At 43.3% G+C, this 22,623-nt stretch overlaps 1 protein-coding gene and 1 long non-coding RNA gene across 2 annotated transcripts in view; both read right to left on the minus strand.

Annotated features, from left to right (window-relative positions):
- The window catches only part of LOC147226886 (adenylate cyclase type 6-like), a 58,213-nt gene that overhangs the window by 16,434 nt on the left and 19,156 nt on the right, over positions 1 to 22,623 (minus strand). The window contains exons 4-7 of the mRNA XM_086160036.1: positions 8,447 to 8,596; positions 4,711 to 4,832; positions 4,077 to 4,188; positions 2,675 to 2,961 (exon numbers count right to left, since the gene is read on the minus strand). Of these exons, the coding sequence (XP_086016162.1) occupies positions 2,675 to 2,961; positions 4,077 to 4,188; positions 4,711 to 4,832; positions 8,447 to 8,596 (671 nt within the window). The remainder of the gene's footprint in view (positions 1 to 2,674; positions 2,962 to 4,076; positions 4,189 to 4,710; positions 4,833 to 8,446; positions 8,597 to 22,623) is intronic.
- LOC147226887 (uncharacterized) lies at positions 10,871 to 11,225 on the minus strand. The gene is made up of 2 exons (XR_015107153.1): positions 11,154 to 11,225; positions 10,871 to 11,012 (listed from the first exon to the last, which is right to left on the minus strand). It is a non-coding gene; the product is annotated as an uncharacterized LOC147226887 (long non-coding RNA).

Raw genomic sequence — 22,623 nt, forward strand, 5'->3', positions numbered from 1 at the left:
AATTCAAGAGCCGAGCATTTCTTCTCTGTTGATTTTGCAGGCGGGTAGCATTAATGTTTGGATTTAGCGATGACTTCAGCGACTTCGTAGCTTAGCTTTCAGAGCATTCTCACTCATCTTGGTGGTTTTCTACAACAACGCTGCCTGTTTCTCAGTCTTTACACGCATGAATCAAAATAGTTGATAATTCTTATCTTGAAGCGAAGGGTGTTTAGTTTGGGGACGGCGTTTCAGTTTTCTCGGAACCGTGGCAGTGTCGGATAGCTTTTCGGCTCCAAACACAAGTGAATCCAAACAGAACCTAACTTTCATTGTATTATCTTGAGCCTACTTTTTAACTTTCTTCTGATGACTACTCATACTTGGGCCTTCATCTGGGTCACAACGTTCTTCAGGACCCTCTGATCTTGATGGAGTACCGTAAATTCCGGACTATAAGGCGCACCTTTATATAGGCCGCACCTACTCATTTTTAAAAGAAAAAAATAAATCGTACATAAATAAGTTGCAGGTGTCCCCAGTGAGGTATTAACGGAGCAAGATGTAAAAGGAAAGATTTTTTGAGGAAAACTTTCAATTAAAAAAATTAAATTAAAAAATGTAATTAGATTTCATTAAATAATTAAATTTAATCAAATGCCAATCTAAGGTGCATTAGCACTACTTCCTTCTTCGACAGCCAGTCTGGTCGTTTTCAATTTGAAAGACGTATCCGATGCATTTCTGCGCGTCTTTTTCATGATGCGGGTGTGTTCAAAAAGCACAAAATGCCGGATTTGAAGAATTAGCATGTGGATTTGCCGAAACAGTTTCATTTAAAGTTCTAGTTCCCTGTAAAAATCTATAAAGTAGCCGTATTGTTGTAAAAGCTGCAGTTCTCAAAGTGGCCTCACTTCTCAAATCAAGCAGTTTTGAATAAAAAAAATAAACTAAAACTGGTGAAGAGAAATGAAAAATACCTTTATAGTGCAAATCACTGATAAAAAAATAAAGGGAACATTTAAACAACTCAATGTAACTCCAAGTCAATCCCACTTCTGTGAATAAGAATAAGAATAAGATTAGAGCAACTTTATTTATCCCGAAGGAAATTGTTGTGCCAGTGAAATCAAAGCGTCCACTTCGGAAGCAAAACTGATTCATTTGGACTTGTTTTAAGGACATTACATCACCATTGGATCAGCCCGGATTGTGTTTCTACACTTTTATTTTGAGCGTGACTCCAAAATCCAGACCTCCATGGGTTCATACGTTTGATTTCCATTGATCATTTTTGTGTGATTGTGTTGTCAGCACATTCAACTATGTAAAGAGCAAAGGAATTCATAAGAATATTTCATTCACTCAGATCTAGGATTTGTTTTTTTCGTGTTCCCTTTATTTTTTGGAGCAGTGTATAACCATTTCATTCTTCTTTTCATTTGACATTACAAGTGAGGCACAGCCTCTCCTGCCTCCCCTGACTGCACGTCACTGGACATACACAACCATTCACTTATTCATTCACACCATTCACTTTCACGCAATTGAAATGTCCCCACTGTGAGAAGATTAACGGAATATTATTCTTCTTCTGAAAGAGTCCAAACCATTGGAGGTTCTCAGTCATCCAGGTCATGGTGAATTCTGCATTAGAAGTGAAGGATCATTCACCCGTCATTTCAAGACATGTATGTCCCGATGACATGTGAATGACTGACTGAATGGTTATACGTCTCTCCATATATGGTACTGAATCCAACCTCTTGCACAAGGACAGCCTGGATGGGCTCCAGAACCCTCCATGACAGTATATTCAACATGTTATGAATGATTGTAACTCAAATCTTCCTCTTGTTGTGGTAACTGGAGTTGAATTTCTTCAGTTGGAGACGTTTCAGCCCTCGCTATGACTGCCAGGGTTTGGGGTGGGTCTAGGTTGTGGTGGCTTGTTATGTAAAAGGAAGAGTTGATGGGCAGAAACTAGGTCTAAGTGGGTTGTTATGCTAATGGTGGTGTTGTTTGTTGGGGTCAAAAGGGCAACTTTTGGGGATTACCTGGACTGGAATGTGAAAAGGTAAAGCCAGACAGAACGAAATCTGTTGGATCTCATAGACTGAGGCTCATGTGGATGTTACCCGGGGCTGGTTCTGGTGGTGGATCTCAGTCCACCAGGGTCCTGGATCGTGTCTCCAAATCGTCTCTCACAAAGGTTGTACCTTTGTGAGAGGTCGTGTTTGAGGCCCCCTCCTCTGGTTAGAGATGTTTTTTCTGTTTTGACAAAGATGGCTTCTTTGACTCCTCTCTTGAACCATCTGTCTGGTTACAGTCCTTTACTTTTTCATGTTCCAATCCAGGTAATGCCACAAAAAATGCTATTTTGTCCCTACGAACAACACCACAATTAGCATAACAACCCCCATCTCTGTAGAAACCTAGTTTCTACCTCTCAACTCTTACATTTACACAACAAGCCACCGGGTCTCCCAACAGGTCATTAGAAGTGAAGAAGCCTCTGGGAGGAAACGTCTTCAAGTGAAGAAATTCAAGTCCAGCTGCCACCACAAGAAGATTTCGGCAAGAATTCCCCATGAGCTGGATGACTGAGAACCTCCACGTAGCGCCAAAATGTTGGAATCGTGTGATACGGCGTTTCGCTAGCGACAGGATTCGCAAGCGAAAGTTATGTCCTCACCCTGCTTTGCCTCCCGCCTCCATGTGATTGGCCAGCGTGACATCGTTTGACCACACGTCGAACTGCCACTTCCTGAGTCCCAGCACGCCGCAGTGCACGCGGCCGCTGTGAATGCCCACGCGCATGTTCACGTTGACTCCCGTCACCTCGCGGACCAGCGAGATGGCCTCGATCATGTCCACGCCCATCTCAACGCAGCAGTGGGCGTGGTCGGCGCGGGGCTCCGGCAGGCCCGACACGCAGTAGTAGCAGTCGCCCAGGATTTTGATTCGAAGACAGTGGTTCTCCTGGGGGATGAAGCAGAGGACGAGAAGAAGAAATGACGTCGATGTCGGAGAGATAGGTGACCGGCATTTCTGCTGAATAAAACCCCCGGTTGACGCTGCTAGCGGACGGACATAATTGGAGCTAACTGAGACGAGCTAGCTAGGTGGAACCTTTGGCATCTGTCACATTGTTTTATCGTAGGATTTTCTCATCTCCTCGCTGGATAATATTAGTGCAGTTATACCTGACTTATGAGTTTAACTCGTTCCGTGACCGAGCTCGTAACTCAATTTGCTTGTATATCAAATTACATATCCCCGTTGAAACGCGATTAATCTGTTCCAGACCCCTGGTTTGGTTATGTGTTTTTCAATAACAAAAGTTTACTTTATAAATAACAAATAACGTATGAAAAATTGTGATTTATAATAAAAGAGAATTTAAAGAAATAACTGGTTTTATTAAGCGTGTTTTACCTTGAGGATTGGATGAAGATGCCGGCAACTTAGTGGCTACACACTTAATGCTACGTGTTGCTAAATGTAACTCGCACAGTTTGCAACTTTGCTAAGGTTAATTTAGCAACGGCGTGAACGCAGTCCTTCCCGCCGTCTGCTCCGCTGAATCCCCCGAAATGTCTCCTGCCTTCTCAAAGATGATGCTCTCTCACCAACGACAACTTCACCATCTCTTCATCCCGTTCATTTATTTCTGTGATTCTCCCTAGGCTAGCTAGCGTCGGGCGCCGACTGTTTTTAAGCCCGGTTTCACCTCGTCAGTGTACAATCCTCATCCTGCTCGCTCTTAACTCAGATCTTGGCTCATATCTCAAAGCAAAGACTCCACAGAGCGACGGCTCGCATCTCGGAAAACTCATAAGTCAAAGTTCCACCGTATATAAACATGTTGTACGCATTAAATTAGCTAGCTTGCAGAATGCGAGGAGTCGCCGCAGAGCTATCAGATGATCGTCATTTGCTCCACCAAAATGAGAGGATTTCACGAAAAGCCAGCGACCAAAATGTGCTCGCAGAGTAGCCGAAAAATCGTCGCGGTTGATTGTCGATTAGCCGCCGCTACGCGACGCCGCTAAGGTTTCAGCCGAGCCGTAAACAAGAGGGCTGCTTCAACTTACCGACGCCAGCTTGTCAAAACGGGCAAACAGTTCATTGAGCGTCATGACCAGCTCCTGGGCGGTGCACTGGGACGCCAGGCTAGTGAAACCCTCGATGTCTGCGAACAGAATACTGAGAGAGAGGAGAAGGCGTTTATTTTTTTATCATTTCTTTTTTTTTTTTGTTTTTTTTTGCTAGCAACAAAGTCACAGTATAACGATGTGGCGGTTCCATCCATCGGATGAAGGCTCTGGTACGATCCAGAAGCGGTGTCACCTTGCGGTATGTTACTTTCGCGGCAAGAAGCCATAAAGTTGGGGTCAACTGTGTGTGTGTGTGTGTGTGTGTGTGTGTTTGCTCGGCGCTGTAATTGAATGTGTGCTGGAGTTCTTCATCTATGGGGATTATCTTATCTTGACTGCTGGTGATTAAGTATTCCCTCACTAGTGTTAATTAGCCTCCACTCTGCCAAACCACACTCGCCTCGTCTGTGTGAGTGTGTCTACGCGAGTGTGTGTGTGTGAGATACGCTAATTTTGTGTTCAATTTGTTTTTTTAACATATTTCAGGGTGATATGTGTTGTTGTTACTTCAAACCGAGCAGGGGAACTCTTGGTGGATGAGGGAGGAAAGAAGCCCCGTGTCCAGGCTGACCTGACATTGTCATGTTTCTGGATATAGATCTTATGGAACATCATGTCTTCCTTCTTGGCACTGATGTCAGCCTTCATCTCCATGGCAACGTGCCTTGGCAACACGGAAAGCAATAGACGCTCCTGGAAAACAGACCAAAAAAAATGGAATCTTAACTTTTGATCGTGTCAATCCAGATTATTCGGCTGTGGCGGTTAGCGGTTAGCGGTTAGCAGTCAGCAGTTAGCGCTTCCGCTACGTCCCTGGTTGGATTCCCACGGGAGGGTCTTTCTCTGTGGGGTCGCCATGTTCTCCCCCTTTCGGTGGGGTACTTCCGGGTTCAACGGGGACCCTAAACTTTGAATGAGAGGGTGAATGGTTGCATGTCTCTATGTGTGGCCCTGTGATTGGTCCAGGGTGAACCCGGCCTCTCGGCCAATGACAGCTGGGATCGGCTCGACCATGAATGAATGAATGAATGAATGACTAAACATTATTGTCCGCATTGCTCATGTGTTGGTTTTTCTTATGCTTTATGCTAAAGTGAATAATGCTATGTACTTTTAGCTCAACCAGATTCAAAATACTCACTTTCCACCCCCGCTGCGCTATTTGCTAACATCTCATCTGTAAACATCCTGAGAATTGGATTCCTTCATTTCTAAAGAAAAATAAATCAAACCTATTTTGTTTATCCCGTGTGAGATGCTGCTCTTCGTGTGTGTCGAACACAGCCGGACCAGGTGACCCGCTTCCCTGCGTCAATAGCATTTTAGCCGCATTTCTGTGAAAAATCGAACCCGGTGACGTCATTGGCTAATGTTGTCGGGCCACAAACCAAACACAGTCAGCTGTGTGTGTCCGTGCTTGGTGGGTCGCAATATTCGGTCATAAACACATGATCTCAATGAGAAAATAAAGTTCCCGCAGCTTGAAATGATTTTTTGGGACATTGCGGACTTGTGAGAAGTTATTTTTGTATGTGTATGTGTGTGTGTGTGTGTGTGTGAGTGTTCTGGACGGGGCAGCGAAGAAACAGGAAATGCAAAAAAAGGGGAAAAACATTTGTCGGCCACTAAGGAATTAAAACGCCAACACACTGCGGAGACTTGGCCCCACGGACGCTGTCGTTTCAGAGGGCACGTCCGAGGCAGTCGGAAAAAGATGCAGTCAGAGGAGCAGGAAGTTGCATTTAACTGCTGGATCGTACCATTCTCAGAGCAGGTAGCTGTACATGGTGGAACATGCCAGTGTTTTTTTTTCTATGTTATTCTTCCTTAACAGCTAATGCTAATGCTAACCTTTAAAAAAAAACAAAAAAAAAACGCACAAACTAAGTGATGTGGGTAAGGAAAAAAATAACTAGTCTGGTGATCTTCTCTGCTTATGCTAATCCTATTGCTAACCTTTATAAAAAAAAAAAAAAAACAATCACACAAACTTGAAGTGGTTCAGGTAAGGAAAAAAAAACTGCTCTCGTGATCAGATCTAATAATCCTAATCCCAAACTTAACCTTAACCCTAACCTTGAATTGTTAGGATAAGGGAAAAAAATAACTGGTCTCTCTTTGATCTTATGCTCATGCTAATGCTAACCTTTGAAAAAAACATTTTTTGTAATAAAAAAATTGTATTTAAAAAAAAAAGAAAAGAAAACATTGCACAAACTCTAAGTGGTTGGGGTAAGGAAAAAAATTCTGGTGATCTTATCTAGTAACCCTAAGCCCAATCTTAACCCTGAGTTGTTTGGGTAAGGAAAAAAAAAAGCCTGGTCTGGTGATCTTCTCTGCTTATGCTAATGCTAATGCTAACCCTTAAAAAAATCCTTATATAACAATAATCTGCTAAGCTGTTGTAACTGGTGACAGCGTTTACTTCCCATCGATGGCGGGTCAAGATAAACCTCAGTTCACCCTGGATGCGAAAGGGGGGAAACAAGGAAAAAGTGACGGGACACAAGGGAGAAGGACCCAGCGTTAGAGGTCGGCCATCTGTGGAAAGCCGAGTTTGATGACCTCGTTGGGAGAAAAAAAATAGTTCCTCATGAAGCTAACGATAATAATGTTTGTGGATTATCTTAGTAACCTGTGTGAAAATATGGCTGTATATGGTTACAAGTTGTCGTTTCTTCATTCATTATCTGCCGCTTATCTTGCACTCGCGGTCGCGGGGATGCTGGAGCCAATCCCGGCTGTCGTTGACCGAGAGGACCAATCATTGGGCAGCTTATAGAGACATGCAATAATTCACCCTCTCATTCACACATCATAAAGAGACAGACAACCGCTCATCCTGTAATTCAGATATCATATGGAGATATAGATTCAAACTCTAATTTACAGGGATAGAGACATGCAACCATTCACCCTGTCATTTACATGTCATATATATATATATGACATGTCAATACATAACATCTTAATATAAATATATATATATGACATGTAAATGACAGGGTAATGGTATATGGGGTGTAAGTACATATATATACACACACACACACACAGACACACACACACACACATATATATGTATGTATGTATGTATGTATATACATAAACAGGACTGCCTCAGAGAATTAGAATATTGTGATAAAGTTCTTTATCTTCTGAAATGCAATTACAAAAACACAAATGTCATACATTCTGGATTCATTACAAATCAACTGAATTATGACTTTTGATGATTATGGCTTACATCTTAAGAAAACTCAAAAATCCCATCTCAAAATATTAGAATATCATGAAAAGTAATTTTTGTTTTTTTTTAATTGCATTCCAGAAGATAAAGAACTTTATCAAAATATTCTACTTTTCTGACAGTACTATATATATATATATATACACACACACACAACCATTCACCCAGTCATTTACATGTCATATATATATATGTGTGTGTGTATATATATCTATATATGTATGTATGTATGTATATATGTATATACACAACCATTCACCCTGTCATTTACATGTCATATACATATATATATAACCACTCACTCTGTCACCTTCATGTCATATCAATATATATATATATGGCATGTAAAAGACAGGGTGAATGGATTCCCTCCAGTGGGAATCCAACCAGCGACCTTCTGTTTGTGAAGCAGGAGCGCAAACCACTGCATCGCTCTTTACAATCGAAGCCGCCAACTTCCAAGCAAAATTAGCAGCTGATGCCGAAACACGCGTCTGGATAAAAAAACAAAACAAAGAAGCGTCCTGCATCGTCGAACATCAAATCAACGCCGCATATCAGTTCAGTTGTTTACCGACCACTTTGCGAACCCTGCCGCTCCCGCTCGGATTTAAGGCGTTACATAAAATAGATCCCTCCGGCATATTTTTAGCGGAAGGTCACACGGCAGAGAACCACAGGGGTATTGCATCAACGCGACGGCGCCTCCTGCAGGTACCTATCAGATGTTCCCTTCGCCGCCTTTGCAGCGAGTCCGCGAGCACGCTGATGAAAACGTGTAGAGCATCGAGGCAAATTCCGCCGCGGATGATGCCACGTGTCAAAAAAAAAAAAAAAAAAACCTTCTCCGGGGCTTTAGCTTGTCATCGGATTAACGCGACTCAAACCTTTTCTGAGCGGTAGGCATATTTCTCTCCTGTTTCGTGCAAAGTATCTCTCGGAGCAACTCCGACTTCTAATGAGTTTTAAAGAATTAAATTAAAAAAAAAATGTGTGGGAAAATGAGCAACCTGGAAAATGGTATAAAATGCGTGTGTGTGTGTGTGTGTGTGCCTGCCTGCTGCTGGTTTTCCCTCTGCAGGTGTAGCCGGGCCTGGATGTAGCCTCTGGTCTCCTGGAAGGCCTGTCGCTGTGAAACCTCGGCCGGATAGTGGGTGCAGATTCCGATTATATTTGTGCACAGGAAGATCAGGACGTTGGCGCTCACCTGCAGGGAGAAGCGACGGAGAGAGAAAGATAAACTGTCACTGTTAATCCTGCGAGGTGACAGGAGGGGGAAACAGTGACTCGGCATCATCGAGGCTTCGGAATAACACTTTCTCACCGGCTCCGGACGAACCAGGACAAATATTTACTGAATATTTCCTTATCGCTGTTGTATAAATAACTGAGTTATTGCAATAAACCAGGAAGTCGCGTTCAACGTTGACGTGTTGACCGGCCAAAAAAGTGCAAAATCTCATATATGTACACACACATACATATAAATGTGTGCGTATCTACACACGCATATGTATATCTCTGTATATTATCTCTCAATATATATACACACACACGCAGCAACAATGTGGACTCAAAACAATATTGAAACAAAGAGACTTTTTTTTGGACAATGAATCAGTTTTATTGTTTATTATTTTAACTATTGTGTTAAAGTAGCAAATTATTTTGGGAGGAAATCAAAAATAAAATAGGAGTGAAAAGTGCATTTTTATACAATATATCTATAGTATGTTAGATGAAATATCATATTGGAAAATAGACTCAAATATGTGAATACAGTAGAATTTGTCTTGTGAATGAATTCTGTCTTTGACAAACAGAATCAATGTGTCACTCTCAATCACTATTTTGGGCCCCGAAAACATCCTGCACTCTTTTAGAAATGTTTTTATGGGTTTATTTTTGACAAAAACACAGAAGGGATTAAAGACATCCTTAATCATTGTTGTGTTTCTGGTGTTTTCTCTTCTTGCCAGCACTTGTGCTCACGTTTCCTTCACCAGATCAGCAAAAGTGAAGCCTTCTCGCATCTAAGACCAGCGCTAACGCTAACGCTAACACTATCTCCAGCTAGCTGTCTGTCATTCATCCATGCTAACCATGACTTTTCTGCTTCTTCTAAGACTTGAGACCTTTGCTTTTGTTAACGTAGCCTCCCGTTTAGCCACCTCAGCCGTCTTTAGCTCATCTTTGTCCTTCAGGATGGTACAGATGGTTGACTTAGCCTTGTTGTAGTGCACGGTGAAACACCAACACCGCTCTCATGCTTAGCTATTATTTCCTTCTTCAAATCCACTGGAAATCTGATCTGCTCAACACCACTTTCACCAGCATTTTCAACCTTTTTGGAAGCCATAATGAGCAAACCGACTGAAAAAAAGCACAAAAAAAGCAACTGGAGAACCATGAACAATGTAAATAATGTGGAGTAGCACGCATGACTGTCTATGCTATGATGCCACAATAAGAAAAGCCCGCAAGTTTGTTTATGTGTTTGTGTATCGAGGCTTATTTGCAGCTCCGTTCAAAATTTGATCATAAACTCTGTTCATAAGCTGTTTCGTTCATGATGTTCATAAGCCAAAGTTTTACTCCGTACAGAAAAATATACAGTGGACCCTCGCTATTTTGTGTTTCGCTACTTTGGAGGATTTTTGCATCACTTCTTTTTTTTGGGCAGTATTCAAATTTTTTTTCGTGATGAAATAGCCAATGTCTAGCCTGAGAAGAAAAAAACAGTAAAAAATATACTAAAATTAAACTAAAATTCATTTTATAAAATAACTAAAATACCAGATCTCCTTTGCTAAACAAAGACACCCGGTGCCACAAACTCTCGCTTCCATTGAACTCACGCGAGATCTCAATAGGAATATCATCGGCTAAGTAGATCCGTACTTGGCATGCTATTGGCTGATTGAGCATGTTGTTCCGTTCCTCGTGCTGATTGGTTCATGGAGAGAAGCAGCTGATCTCTTTGTAGGCTGTGCCAAGCATACATGTCCTGGTCCACTTGGCGTAAGCGTGGATACTGTCCACTTTGTGCTATCTAGTTTGTGAAAGTGTCTTTTATTTTGTTTGTTTGCAATGCTTCCTAAACGCCCAATACATTTTGAATTGTATTTCAATGTTTATTGTATGTTCCTGTGGTCCAAAAATGTTTAGTGTACCGTACAAGAGTGTGGGAAGCATGATACAGTCCATGGTGGGTTGATAATAGTTTGCGGGAGGTTCGTAAAGGGTTGAGTGAGGTTCGATGATGGTTAACTATCTGTAAATACCATCGAAATTATCACGTTTCTATTTCGCCGTAAGTCACTTTTCGCTAGGGGTCTTGGCGGGAGAATGTAACTCCAGCGAAAAGCGAGGGTACTCCAAAAAAGTTTTTATTTGCTTATCTATAAACTAGAACTCGTGGGAGGCAATGACAATAACATCTGTATCTTCTTGACGGCTGAGTTATTCTTACACACACACACACACACACACACACACACACACACACACACACACATAGAGAAACAAACATCCTCCGACAGGAAATGATTCTGTTTGTGGAGACCAGTTGTCCCCTTCTCTGGGTCACAACTCTGCAGATCACCTCGCTTCCCTTTGTGCGTCTAAGAAAAAAAAAAAAAAACGTTATCAGTGTTTTTTTGCGTGTTCTGCGATGAATTTGACCTCCAGCGTCCAGAAAAAAACAAAGCAAAAAATAAAAAGACTGAAGCGTTCCAAACGGCGCGGTGGGAATCGCCGCTGACCTGTGACTTCCTCCATGGACGCGCTCTTGTTTACACCAGGACCGCGACACTCTTCGCTCCGGAGGATGTGTTGGACGCTAACAAAGGTTCAAAACACACAAGGGGGAAGAAACGTCCTGCGTCGGACGTTCAGACCCGCACGTCCATCCGACTGTAAAAACAGAGGGATATCCGATTTTCACCCCGTATTGCGGCGCGATACACACTTTTTTTTTTATTACACTTGGATCTGACAGGCAGGATTACGCAACGCCGGGGCCGCCGAGCCAGAACACACACACACTGACACCCTCTGGGTGGAAGCGGGAAATTCGCATAATCCAGAGGATCTGCTCTTTTCACGTTTGCAAAACAAACCCTCGCACGGAAAATACTGCACTCGATTACTTCTGAAGTACTGGTGTGTTTATGTTGGATACTAGATACTAATTCCACTTCACAATATCCATCCCAAAAAATAAATAGAATAAAATTTGCACTGAAAAAGACAATCACTATGTGTTATTAAAAAAAATGCAAATGATTACTTTTACTGCCGTTACTTTTTTTTATACTTTATTATATACATGTAAGTATAAGGTGTATATCTTTGTACATGTGTTGCTGATAAACTACCTGTAATGTGATACTTTTACTTTATATTTTTTTTTAAAGAATGATATATACTGCTAAAAACATAAAAGGGAACACGTATATACAGGACTGCCTCAGAATATTAGAATATTGTGATAAAGTTCTTTATCTTCTGTAATGCAATTACAAAAACAAAATTGTCATACATTCTGGATTCATTACAAATCAACTGAAATATTGCAAGCCTTTTATTATTTTAATATTGCTGATTATGGCTTACATCTTAAGAAAACTCAAAAATCCTATCTCAAAATATTAGAATATCATGAAAAAGTCATTTTTGTTTTTTTAATTGCATTACAGAAGATAAAGATCTTTATCACAATATTCTAATTTTCTGAGACAGTCCTGTATACAGTACATACACACACACGCACGCACACACACAAACATGCACACACACACACACATATATATATATTTCTTTGGAAAATATTACATTCATACATTAATATCAATGTTGTTGTTGAAATATCCTGGGAACTGAAAAAAAAAAAAATTCCTGTAAAAAAAAAAAAAGAAGGAAAAGTCTGAATTATAATGAAATTCATTTTAATTTGTGTGTTTCTTTTCCAGAAAAGAGGGCTTTCGTCACGGTGGAAATTCTAATTTAAAAAGATAATAACTGGCTGAGATGAATGGATATCGAGCAGGTAGGAGCGCGGAGATCCAGTTATCAAGTTACTGGAATAATTCATTAATAAAACACCAAGTAGAAGAAAAACACAGATTTTTTTTTCTCTCTCTAATCCCTTATAGAGCCGCGGTCTCGTAACACATTCGGCAAAACGAGCGTCTTTCACCGAGCTCCTTGTCAAATAACCTCTCTGTGTTTCTTTAAAGGGTTTGTCAGTGTTTTGTCTGGAGATCGCCATGTTTGCTTAGCTCTGAAAAACCTGTTTAAAAGGAGCTTGAATGTTGAATTTAATAATAATAATAAAATGAGTGTGTGTGTGTGTATGTGTGTGTGTGTGTGTGTGTGTGTGAAAGGGGGGGGGGGGGGGTGAGTTCTATTTGCTCTGGCTCCGGGCTTGTTATCCATCGACTGACAAAAATCTATAAAATACAATTGGAATCCATTATAGCCGAATTGAATTAGGAAAAATAAATAAAAATATCGAGGTATGTTAGAGAAATTGCTGAAAAAAAATGCACATTTATAATGATAATAAATTCACATTATATTTTGGATCAGGTCAGATTCCCTGATTCTGCCTGTGAAATGTAAATCTCTGGTCTCGATTTCTATGGTCTTCCATTTCTGTATATCAAAATGCATTAGTAATATATTAACCTTTATTTATCCTTAATAAAAAAAAAAAAAAGTACATTATTTACAAATGTACATGATTTTATTTTTTGTATACATTTTTTCCGTCGTTGCATCAAAATTTCATTTTTATGCAAATCTAAATGGCACGTAAAGAGATATAAATAAAATAAATATGTCTATCAATCGGGGGCTTTTTGAGCCCCGAGGCCCCGAAATGTGTTCCTCCGCCTCTGCGCGGGGAAATTCAAAAACCACTATTTAGACAACGTATAAGATAAAAAAACATGCTTAAAACACGCATCTTCATCAGGAGATTCTCACGGGACACGCAGCTGCACCCGAATCACGAGGAGACGCAGGACAACGGCGACCCGGGACGATCGGCGGACGCAGATGGTTAATGGACGGGCGAGTTTAAAAAAGAAAGCAAACACAGGGCGGAGGGGGGGGGGGGGGGGGGGGGGGGGGGGGGTAGAAAATAGAAACGGCCGGCGTAATGGACGGCGCAGATAAAGTGGGAGCACTGACAGATATTGAGCGTAAGAAGGAAATGAGCGGCTGGGGGTGAGGAAGGAAGGAGCGGCACGAGGAGGGCGCGAGAAAGACGGGCGAGCGAGCAAGAGAGAGAATGAGATAAAGAGAGAGAGAGCGAGCGAGCTAGCAGGCCAGAAATGGGCCACGCTGACATGAGGCAGATGGCTCTGAGCGCTGGGCTCTGTTTACTTTGCTCCCGCTGTTCAAGCAAAAGCAGCCGCGACACAGAGGTGTAAGCCGCCGTTGCGCTCGTCCACAGGTGCGCCCCCGTTCCCCCTTCTCCACGCCAACGCCGGCGTTCGTCTCCCACCGAGACCCCCCCCACACACACACACTTGCTTATCGCCGGCGTCCGAGCTAGCGGCCTCACGCTAATTGCTTGCTTTTCTCAAGAGGGCAAAGGCTGGCGGGTTTGCAGAGCACACAGTTCGGGACTCTGTTTACGCAACAGCGCGCCGCCTCTACGGGAGCCTGGCAGCGTTTACACGCTACCTGCGCGCCGCGCCGCCGGAGCCGGGGCTTCGGCACCTGCTCCGGTGCCCGGCAACACGCCCTGCTGTCCAAACACGCCGTTCGTTGGTCTTCCAGCGTTAGCCGCGACGCCGCAACGCTTGATCCTCGGAGGTGACGGATGAGAGCAGTCGGCCGGCCGACCTCGGCCTAATCCCTGGATATCAAAATGGCGTTATGTAAGCGCTGCTCTGATCCCGGCGGAGCGGGAACACCGGGGATTCTACCCAATATGGAGTTGAATATGTTTTGTCCCAAAAAAAACAAAAAAAAAAACAACAGGATCCTTCAGGTAAAATGGCAGCTGACTTCATTACGCGATCGCCATCTGCGTGGATGAATGAGTGTACGGCAGCTGGTTGTTTTTTTTTCACATGTATTCATTCAGTCATCTGTTCTCGATGCCGCTAATCCCGCATTCAGGGCGGCGGAGGTGCTGCAGACGAGCCCAGCTGTCATCGGGCGAGCAGCAGAGAGACATTCGCACATTCACCCTCTCATTTCCAGGTCATATCATCTTCACACACCTATTAGATAAACAGTAAACCCTCGCTAGAACGCGGTTCACCTTTTGCGGCTTCACTGTTTCACGGATTTTTTTTTAGTACAGTACAGTACCGTATTTTCACGACCATAAGGCGCACCGCACCAAAAGGCGCATTATTGTATTTAACCCATACATAAGGCGCACCTGATTATAAGGCGCGGGTTTTATATACAATGCACGCCCACACTTCCCCCTTTAACGTTCTCATGGTGTCCTCTACTACGCCTTACAACAACAACTCACACACAAGCATACAAGTGTGCGTATTTGAAAATAGAGCGGGAGCAAAACTGAGTTTGGTATTCACATTTTTATACCGGTAATCGTCATCAATCAAACCCATGGAAGTCCTCATCCTCTGTTTCTGATTTGAACAGCTGCGCTAAATCTCCGTCAAACATGCCAGGTTTACTTTCTTCGCTGTCAGAGTCACTTTCAGCGCCGCGCGGCTCCTCAGAAATGATGCCGGCTTTTGCGAAAGGTGGAACAACAGTGCCGGCGGACACGTTAGTCCGAGCGTCTACAATCCATCCGCTGCCTTCCACTCTTAGTGAAACTGTGGTCTCCAAGAGGACTTTTCGTACCCCGTTGTGCGTATCGCTACCGTGCTGGTTCACTTCTTCTCCGCAGTGTGACTCACCGGGATGTCGAAAGTGAGCGGCACCTCGTCCATGTTAGCATGTGGCTGGATGTGTTTGTCTGCGATGTTTTCAGGGTTATTAAAACAACGATGTTCTGCATAACGCACATACCCGTTCTTTTATATATAATGCTCCAAAAAATAAAGGGAACACTTGAACAACACAATGTAACTCCAAGTCAATCACACTTGTGTGAAATCATAGTGTCCACTCAGGAAGCAACACAGATTCATTTTGACTTGTTTTAAGGACATTACATCAAAGTTGGATCAGCCTGGAGTTTGTTTTTACACTTTAATTTGGAGTGCGATTCCTAATCCAGACCTCCATGGGTTGATACAATTGATTTCCATTGATCATTTTTGTGTGATTTTGTTGTCAGCACATTCAACTGTGTAAAGAGCAAAGTATTTCATAAGAATATGTCATTCATTTAGATCTAGGATGTGTTTTTTAAGTGTTCCCTTTATTTTTTTGAGCAGTGTACAATCAACGCCAACACTTCCCCCTTTAACGTTCTCATGGTGTTCTCTAATACGTCCGCCTTACAACAACAACACACACAGAGCGCACTGCACTATAGGGATTTTGAAGAAAATCTAAGACTGTTATGTGCGCCTTTTAGTCGTGAACATACGGTATGTTGTGTTCTGCATCCTTATCGGCTAAAGGACGGTAGACCGGTGTCAGCAATCTCCGCGCCTTGTCTCTGTGCAGCTCGCAAAAATATTCTCCACGAGAAAACCCGCAATGTCGACGCGCCAAAATGTTAACTAGCGCGGAAAAAGTTAAAACTTCTGGACATGCAGGATGATAGTAGAAGCTATTCGGCTGTAGGGCGCCATTACGGAATAAACGAATCTTCGGTTCGTTACGTAAAGGAGGAGGAAAATAACATAAGTTATTTAACAAGGATGCAAAAAAAGGGTTGCGACTGTCCGAAACAAAACGGTTGTAGGGATGAGAGTCTGCTTCAGCTTTGTGGATTAATGAGTGCAGGAAAAAGAACTGGATGCCAACATTATCCGCACAAAAGCTAAAAAACTGTATGAAACCTTTGCTGACAGTTCATGACTACTTCGCGGATTTCGCAGGTTATTTTTGGAACGTAACCCCCGCAAGAAACAAGGGTTTACTGTACAACTATTCACCCTCTCATTCACACATCATATAGAGATCCAACTATTCACCCTGTCATGGAGACGTCGTAAAATCATTCAAATAAATCGCCAAGTGATTTATTCCGTTTTTTTTCTCCTGGCCGACCGACCCCATAGATAAGAGTGCTTCACAGAGAATGTCAGGGTTCCTCACCGATGGCGCCCGCGAGAACCGTTTCGACAAATGCATCAGGTTGCCGCGCCACGCCGCACGCCGTTTCGGGGAAAAAAAAAAAAAAAAAAAGAAAAAGGAAATGGTCTTTCGGCGTAAATCACAGAGCGTTCTGCACTCACCCCCAAAATATGTTTGTTTTTTCCCCTCCATGATCCCGTTTTCATTGGAGTCCAGATTCAAAAGCGTCTTTTATTGGTTCCAGGCCGCTGCCATAAAAAACACCGGCCCTTTTTTTTTTTTTTTTATTATTATTTCAATTTTTTTGCGCTCCAAATCAACACAAACTGCCTGAGAACTCTGCCTGAGAAGAAAAAAACCTGTTTCTGATACGATCTGTGCTGAACATTAGATCTCTCACAAGGGATACTCATTTCCTGGGAAAAAGAAAATACTGACTGTTACCATTTATGCTCCTCAAATAATAATAATAATAAATACATTTATAGAGCACTTTCCATCAAAGTGCAGGACAAATGGGAAGGATAAGAGTAAATTGACAACGGATGGTTTTATATTGTTTAGGACAGCAGGAGTTTTGTGTTTATTTCCAACGTGCATAATTATCAGAATATTCAGTTGAAAAATAAACTCTTTTTCCCTCTTTAATAATAATAATGCTCACATCCCTTGAATTGTATCTTGAATCGCCCTCATGGCGTCGACCCTGTTGTGGGCCGGGATCCAAGTGAAAAGTACGTTTGAGGAAAAAGCTGGTGGGGCCAAGACCTTCACGCCTGGTCTACCAGTCTATTAAAGGTGGTTAGATGAAACACCTCCGATTGAGGCCGGGATAAAAATTGTGCTTAAGCTGTTCCTTTCACTCATTCATTCTTCATCGACATGGCTTATCCTGCACTCAGGATCTCACAGATGCAACCACATCATGTAAAGACATATAAGCTGTTTGCAGATGACATTGTGATGTGTAGCGAGAGCAGAGATTAGGTTGAGGAAAATCTAAAGAGGTTGAGGTATGCTCTGGAAAGGAGAGGAATGAAGGGTAGTCGCAGTAAGACACAATATATGTGTGTGAATGAGAGGAACCCGGGTGGAACCGTGAGGCTACAGGGAGTAGAGATGAAGAAGGTGGAGGATTTGAAGCACTTAGGGTCAATGCTAATAGAGAAGTACAGAGAAGGTTAGAGGGAGCTGCACTGGGCTTTTATAGGCCTAGAAAAAGCATATGACTGGGTGCCAAGAGAGGAACTCTAGAATTGTATGAGGAAGTCTGGAATGGCAGAGAAGTATATAAGACTGGTGCAAGACATGTATGCTTGCTGTGAGACCATGGTACGGTGTGCTGTAGGGGTAACAGAGAAGTTCAAGGTGGAGGCAGGACTCCATCAGGGATCAGCTCTCAGCCCCTTCTTGTTTGCAGTGGTGATCGACAGGAATCTCCATGGACCATGATGTTTGCAGATGACATTGTGATCTGTAGCGAGAGCAGGGAACTGGTTGAGGAAAATCTAAAAAGGGTGGAGGTATGCGCTGGAAAGGAGAGGAATGAAGGTTGGTCGCAGCAAGATAGAATATATGTGTGTGAATGAGAGGAACCCGGGTGGAACGGTGAGGCTACAGGGAGTGGAGATCAAGAAGTTGGAGGATTTCAGGTACTTTGGGTCAACTTTCCAGCGCATAGGAGAGTGTGGCAAAGAGGGGAAGACACGGGTTCAAGCAGGTTGGAATGGGTGGAGAAAAGTGTCAGGGGTACGAAGAGATAGAAGACTGTCAGCCAGATTGTAAGGAAACGTGGACAAAACCAGTGGTGAGACCAGCCATGCTGTATGGACTAGAAACACTGACAATGACCAAAAGATAGGAGGCAGAGCTGGAGGTCGCTGAGATGAAGATGTCAAGGTTCTTTTTGGGAGTGACCAGGATGGATAGGATCAGAAATGAGCCCATCTGTTAGATGACTAGGAGAGAAGGTCAGAGAAGCCAGACTGAGATGGCTGGGTCATGTACAGAGGAGGGACAGTGAATATGTTGGTAGACGGATGCTGGAATTGGAGGTCTAGAGGAAGACTAAAATGAGGATTCGGGGACGTAGTAAGAGAGGATATGAAGTAAGTTGGTGTGAGAGAGGAGGATACAGAGAATAGCGTTAGATGGAGAAGGTTGATTGGGTGTGGCGACCCCTGAAGGGAAAAGCCGAAACGAAAAGAAGAATTTGTCACAGGGGTGCAGGACATGTATGACCGAGACAAAGTGATGACTGAGATGGTTTAGACATAAACAGAGGAGTGGAGCTGCCAGGCAGGAGGTCTAGAGGAAGACCAAAGAGAAGATTCATGGATGTAGTAAGAGAGGATATGAAGTCAGTGGGTGTGAGAGAGGAGGATACAGAGAATAGGGTTAGATGAAGAAGGTTGATTCGCCGTGGCGACCCCTGAAAGGCAAAGCCCAAAGGAAAAGAGGCATACAACCATTCACCCTTTTATTCAGATGTCATATAGATATATAGCCAATCACTCTCATTCCCATGCCATCAATTTCCTCTGGAAAACACTCAGAGTAAGTCTGATTCTTATATAGACATACAACCATTCTGCCTCTCATTCAAATAACATATAAAGAGATAAAACCGTCAAGAGTTTTATTCACATGCGTGGACAGCGTGCGAACTGTGGGAGGAAACCGGAGAACCCAGGGGGACACGAGAAGCCTCTGCCTCCCTCGCTGACCGTTGCAATGATTAGAAACAACAACAAATCAACAATAATAACAAATAAGTTGTGGAATATCTGCGATCGTCAGGGGTTATAAACCCACTGCCGTGAGAAGTGCGATGAAGAGCGAAGAGCTGCTTGTGAGCTGCTCCTTCTCCGCGACAATTAGCAGCCAACACCCTATGCTAACGCCGGCCAAAGTGCGTACGTCTTCCCCCGACACGTGGCTTCGGAGGAGATCAAGTTCGCCCACCCGGACCCGGTGTCAGTTGACCGGGTGAAATGTCAGAAGGCGTGAAATTGCACGCCGCGCACTCGCCCTCGCATCTACCCACCTGGAATATCCTATAGTTCGGCATTAAAAAAAACGGCGGTGTAATTTCACCATCCACGACTGCAAGTTCTGTTTACAAATTGGCAATAAATTCCCTTCATGTTTACGTGAAAATGTCTCAAAAAACAAGTTTGGAATTTAGCGACTGGTTACGCCGGCTAGATTCAAAGTTCGTTCACTCGTTTATTACCTTTTCCGCTTATCCCTGCATGTCATAAAGACAAATAGCCGTTCACCCTCTCAGTCAACAATCTGGACAATTTGTCAGGGGTGTCAAACTCAAAATACCGGCATTACCATCATTTTTTTTTTGCGTTACAAAATAATCTCTGATAGGGTGTCCGGTGAACCACCTGGATGTGTTTGGATGGTGGGAATCCCCAGTGGGAATCCAACCAGGAACCTTCTCGCTGTGAGGCGGAAGCGCTAACATGCTTTCCATGGCGTGTTTTAACTGCGTGACCTTTAGTTACAATCAGGAAAAAGGCATTCCTGAATATGCAGACTTGCTGACAGAGAGTCAGCAGCCATTGTGAGCACGTTATAGAAAGGGGGGGGGGGGGGTGACATGCATGTGTGTGTGTGTGTGTGTTTCTCAGCCTTGTGAAAGGCTCTGCTCAGTGTCGGCCCGAGACTCACAGCCTCGGAGACTGTGAATTATCAGCGACGGCAGCGCGGCTTTTACTTAGCAACTATCACCCACATTCCACAGCCGCCCTCCAAAGACCTCCCCACTCCCCCCCGCCCAGGTTCAGGGAGGCTACGGTGCGGGGACCGTCCCGTCCAGAGCGGGCCGATGACTTGTAGCGTCGTAGCCGGAGCCCAAATGCCCACAAATCGGTAGCCTTTTTATCGGTTCCCCTGCAAACAACAACCCGCTTCGCGTCGGAACGCGAGACTTTCCCGTGTCGTCCTTGTAACTGAACATTCAAAGTGTTGTTGAGCAAGATATCGATCGCTCATCAGTTGCCTTCTGCTCATGGTTCATCCATGATGGGTTAAAAGTAACGGTTAAATTTCACTGATGTTGTGCTCTATGTGTAACTGAATGGGATTATAAAGGTACCGTAATTTCCTGACTATTGAGCGCACCTGAATATAAGCCGCGCCGGCTAAAAATAACTAAATAAAATATATGTGTATATGTAGGACCCACTTGTCTAGAAGCCGCACGTGTCCATGTTGTGACATGAAATACTTACACTGAAAACATTTTTAACTCTTAATTAAATATATACCGGTAACATGCACAAATGCGTACTAGTAATGCTTTTTTCCAAACAATACTAGTACAATTTATCCATTTTCTATCCTGCTTTGTCCTACTCCAGCTGATCCCTATCTTGGTCTTCCTCCTGCGCACTAAAAACCGTTAAAAGTCGTCGTTTTCGGTATTTCTTCTTAAGTTTGTACCACATGGGATCCTGGGTCTCGTCCCGCCCCACGGTACTTTGTTGTCATAGAGACTCCGGCGAAAGTACAACTAACGGCATCTCTTCTGTGGCCCGGCATCGATTGTCGCACTTCATATCATGAAAAGTGTCCAAAATGTAACACCGGTAAGTAAGTCGGGGGATTTCTTATTCAACTCAAGTGCGAGGTTGTTGTGAGCCCTCCCTTGAAACAACATTTTCTGGACCGAAGGGGCGACCGAGCGCTTACAGGACCCCGATTTTTGCAGGACGGCGGCTGGATATTTTAATCTGCGAACACATTTGTAGAGTTAGCAAGGCTAACACTACAAGGCTAACTAAACAGGCGTTCTGAGCAAACGGCACTTCTGTGGGACGATTCCATTGAGGACGGCACCGCCAGGAGATTAAATATACCGTAATTGCCGGACTATTGAGCGCACCTCAATATAAGCCGCACCGGCTAGCAGATCGCTATCTTGGGCTTCCGAGATAGCGTTTACGTTGAAAAATTCGCAGCTTATCGTCCAAAAATTACGGTATATAAAATCATCATGGGACTCATAACGGATTGATTTGAAAGGTGCTATTTTTCGATCCAGGATATCAAACGTACGGCCCGTGGGCTGGTACCGGCCCGCCACCGGGTCCAATCCTGCCCGTGGAATAAATCTACAATTTGAAAAAAATACATAAAAATCGTGAACTACTTTTTAAAAATAAAGATCCAGTTACTATATTATCTGCTAGGGGCGCGCTGTTTTAGACAAATAGCAACAATGCGACTTCCAGGTCTGTAAATAGCATTTTTACTTATTGTTAGAAATGTACTTGGTTTCACGTTGGCCCCTCATCAGCAAGATGTCTAAAAGTGGACATGGAATGTCAGGTTTTCCAAAGAAAAATGGACCACTTCTTACTTGTTCATTGAGGTTCATAAAAAACCTGTATGTTTGGTGCCACTATGGGACTCGCCACGGTGATAAATACAACAAAACTGAGCAGCCAGAACTGAGGCATAGTGCAGTTGGAATTGCGCTTACATTTTTTCTGGAATCTCAAGCTGTTTGTCATGTATTTTTTGAAGGAACGGTTCAATACATACAGCGATATTTATCATGAGCCTGTTCTCCTTTACACTAAAACAAAGGAAATATTTGGACTTGGTGTTACTTCTGGGTAATTACGCGATGATTTTACCGGTCCGGCCCCCTTGACATCAAATTAGGCCGTAAGTGGCCCCCGGACCAAAATGAGCTTGACACCCCTGCTTTAAGCCCTTTCATGGATCCGTGGGAACCCCCTGCCAATTATGCGACTAATCCTTTCACCATTGCTTAACTTCAAATACTTTGGCGCCATCAGGGACCGCCGGGGTTATTTAAATACTCTGGGAGCCATATTTCATGCGGACATGGAAAAATAACTTGGCCGGCGGATCCCGCGCAGATGAGCGCGTGGAGAACAGGGCGCCGAATTTATCAAGAGCTTTTAACTGACGGGATATTGTTGTTGAAGCGGGGCCAGCGAGAGTGCGAGCCGCGGCTCATCTCCGAGAAGCATCTGGAAGTCCTTAAAACAT

This window comes from Fistularia commersonii, chromosome 14 (genome assembly GCF_037954325.1).
Source record: "Fistularia commersonii isolate RoL2024-O1a breed Wild chromosome 14, RoL_Fcom_v1.0, whole genome shotgun sequence".
In the NCBI taxonomy this organism is placed as follows: Eukaryota; Metazoa; Chordata; class Actinopteri; order Syngnathiformes; family Fistulariidae; genus Fistularia; species Fistularia commersonii.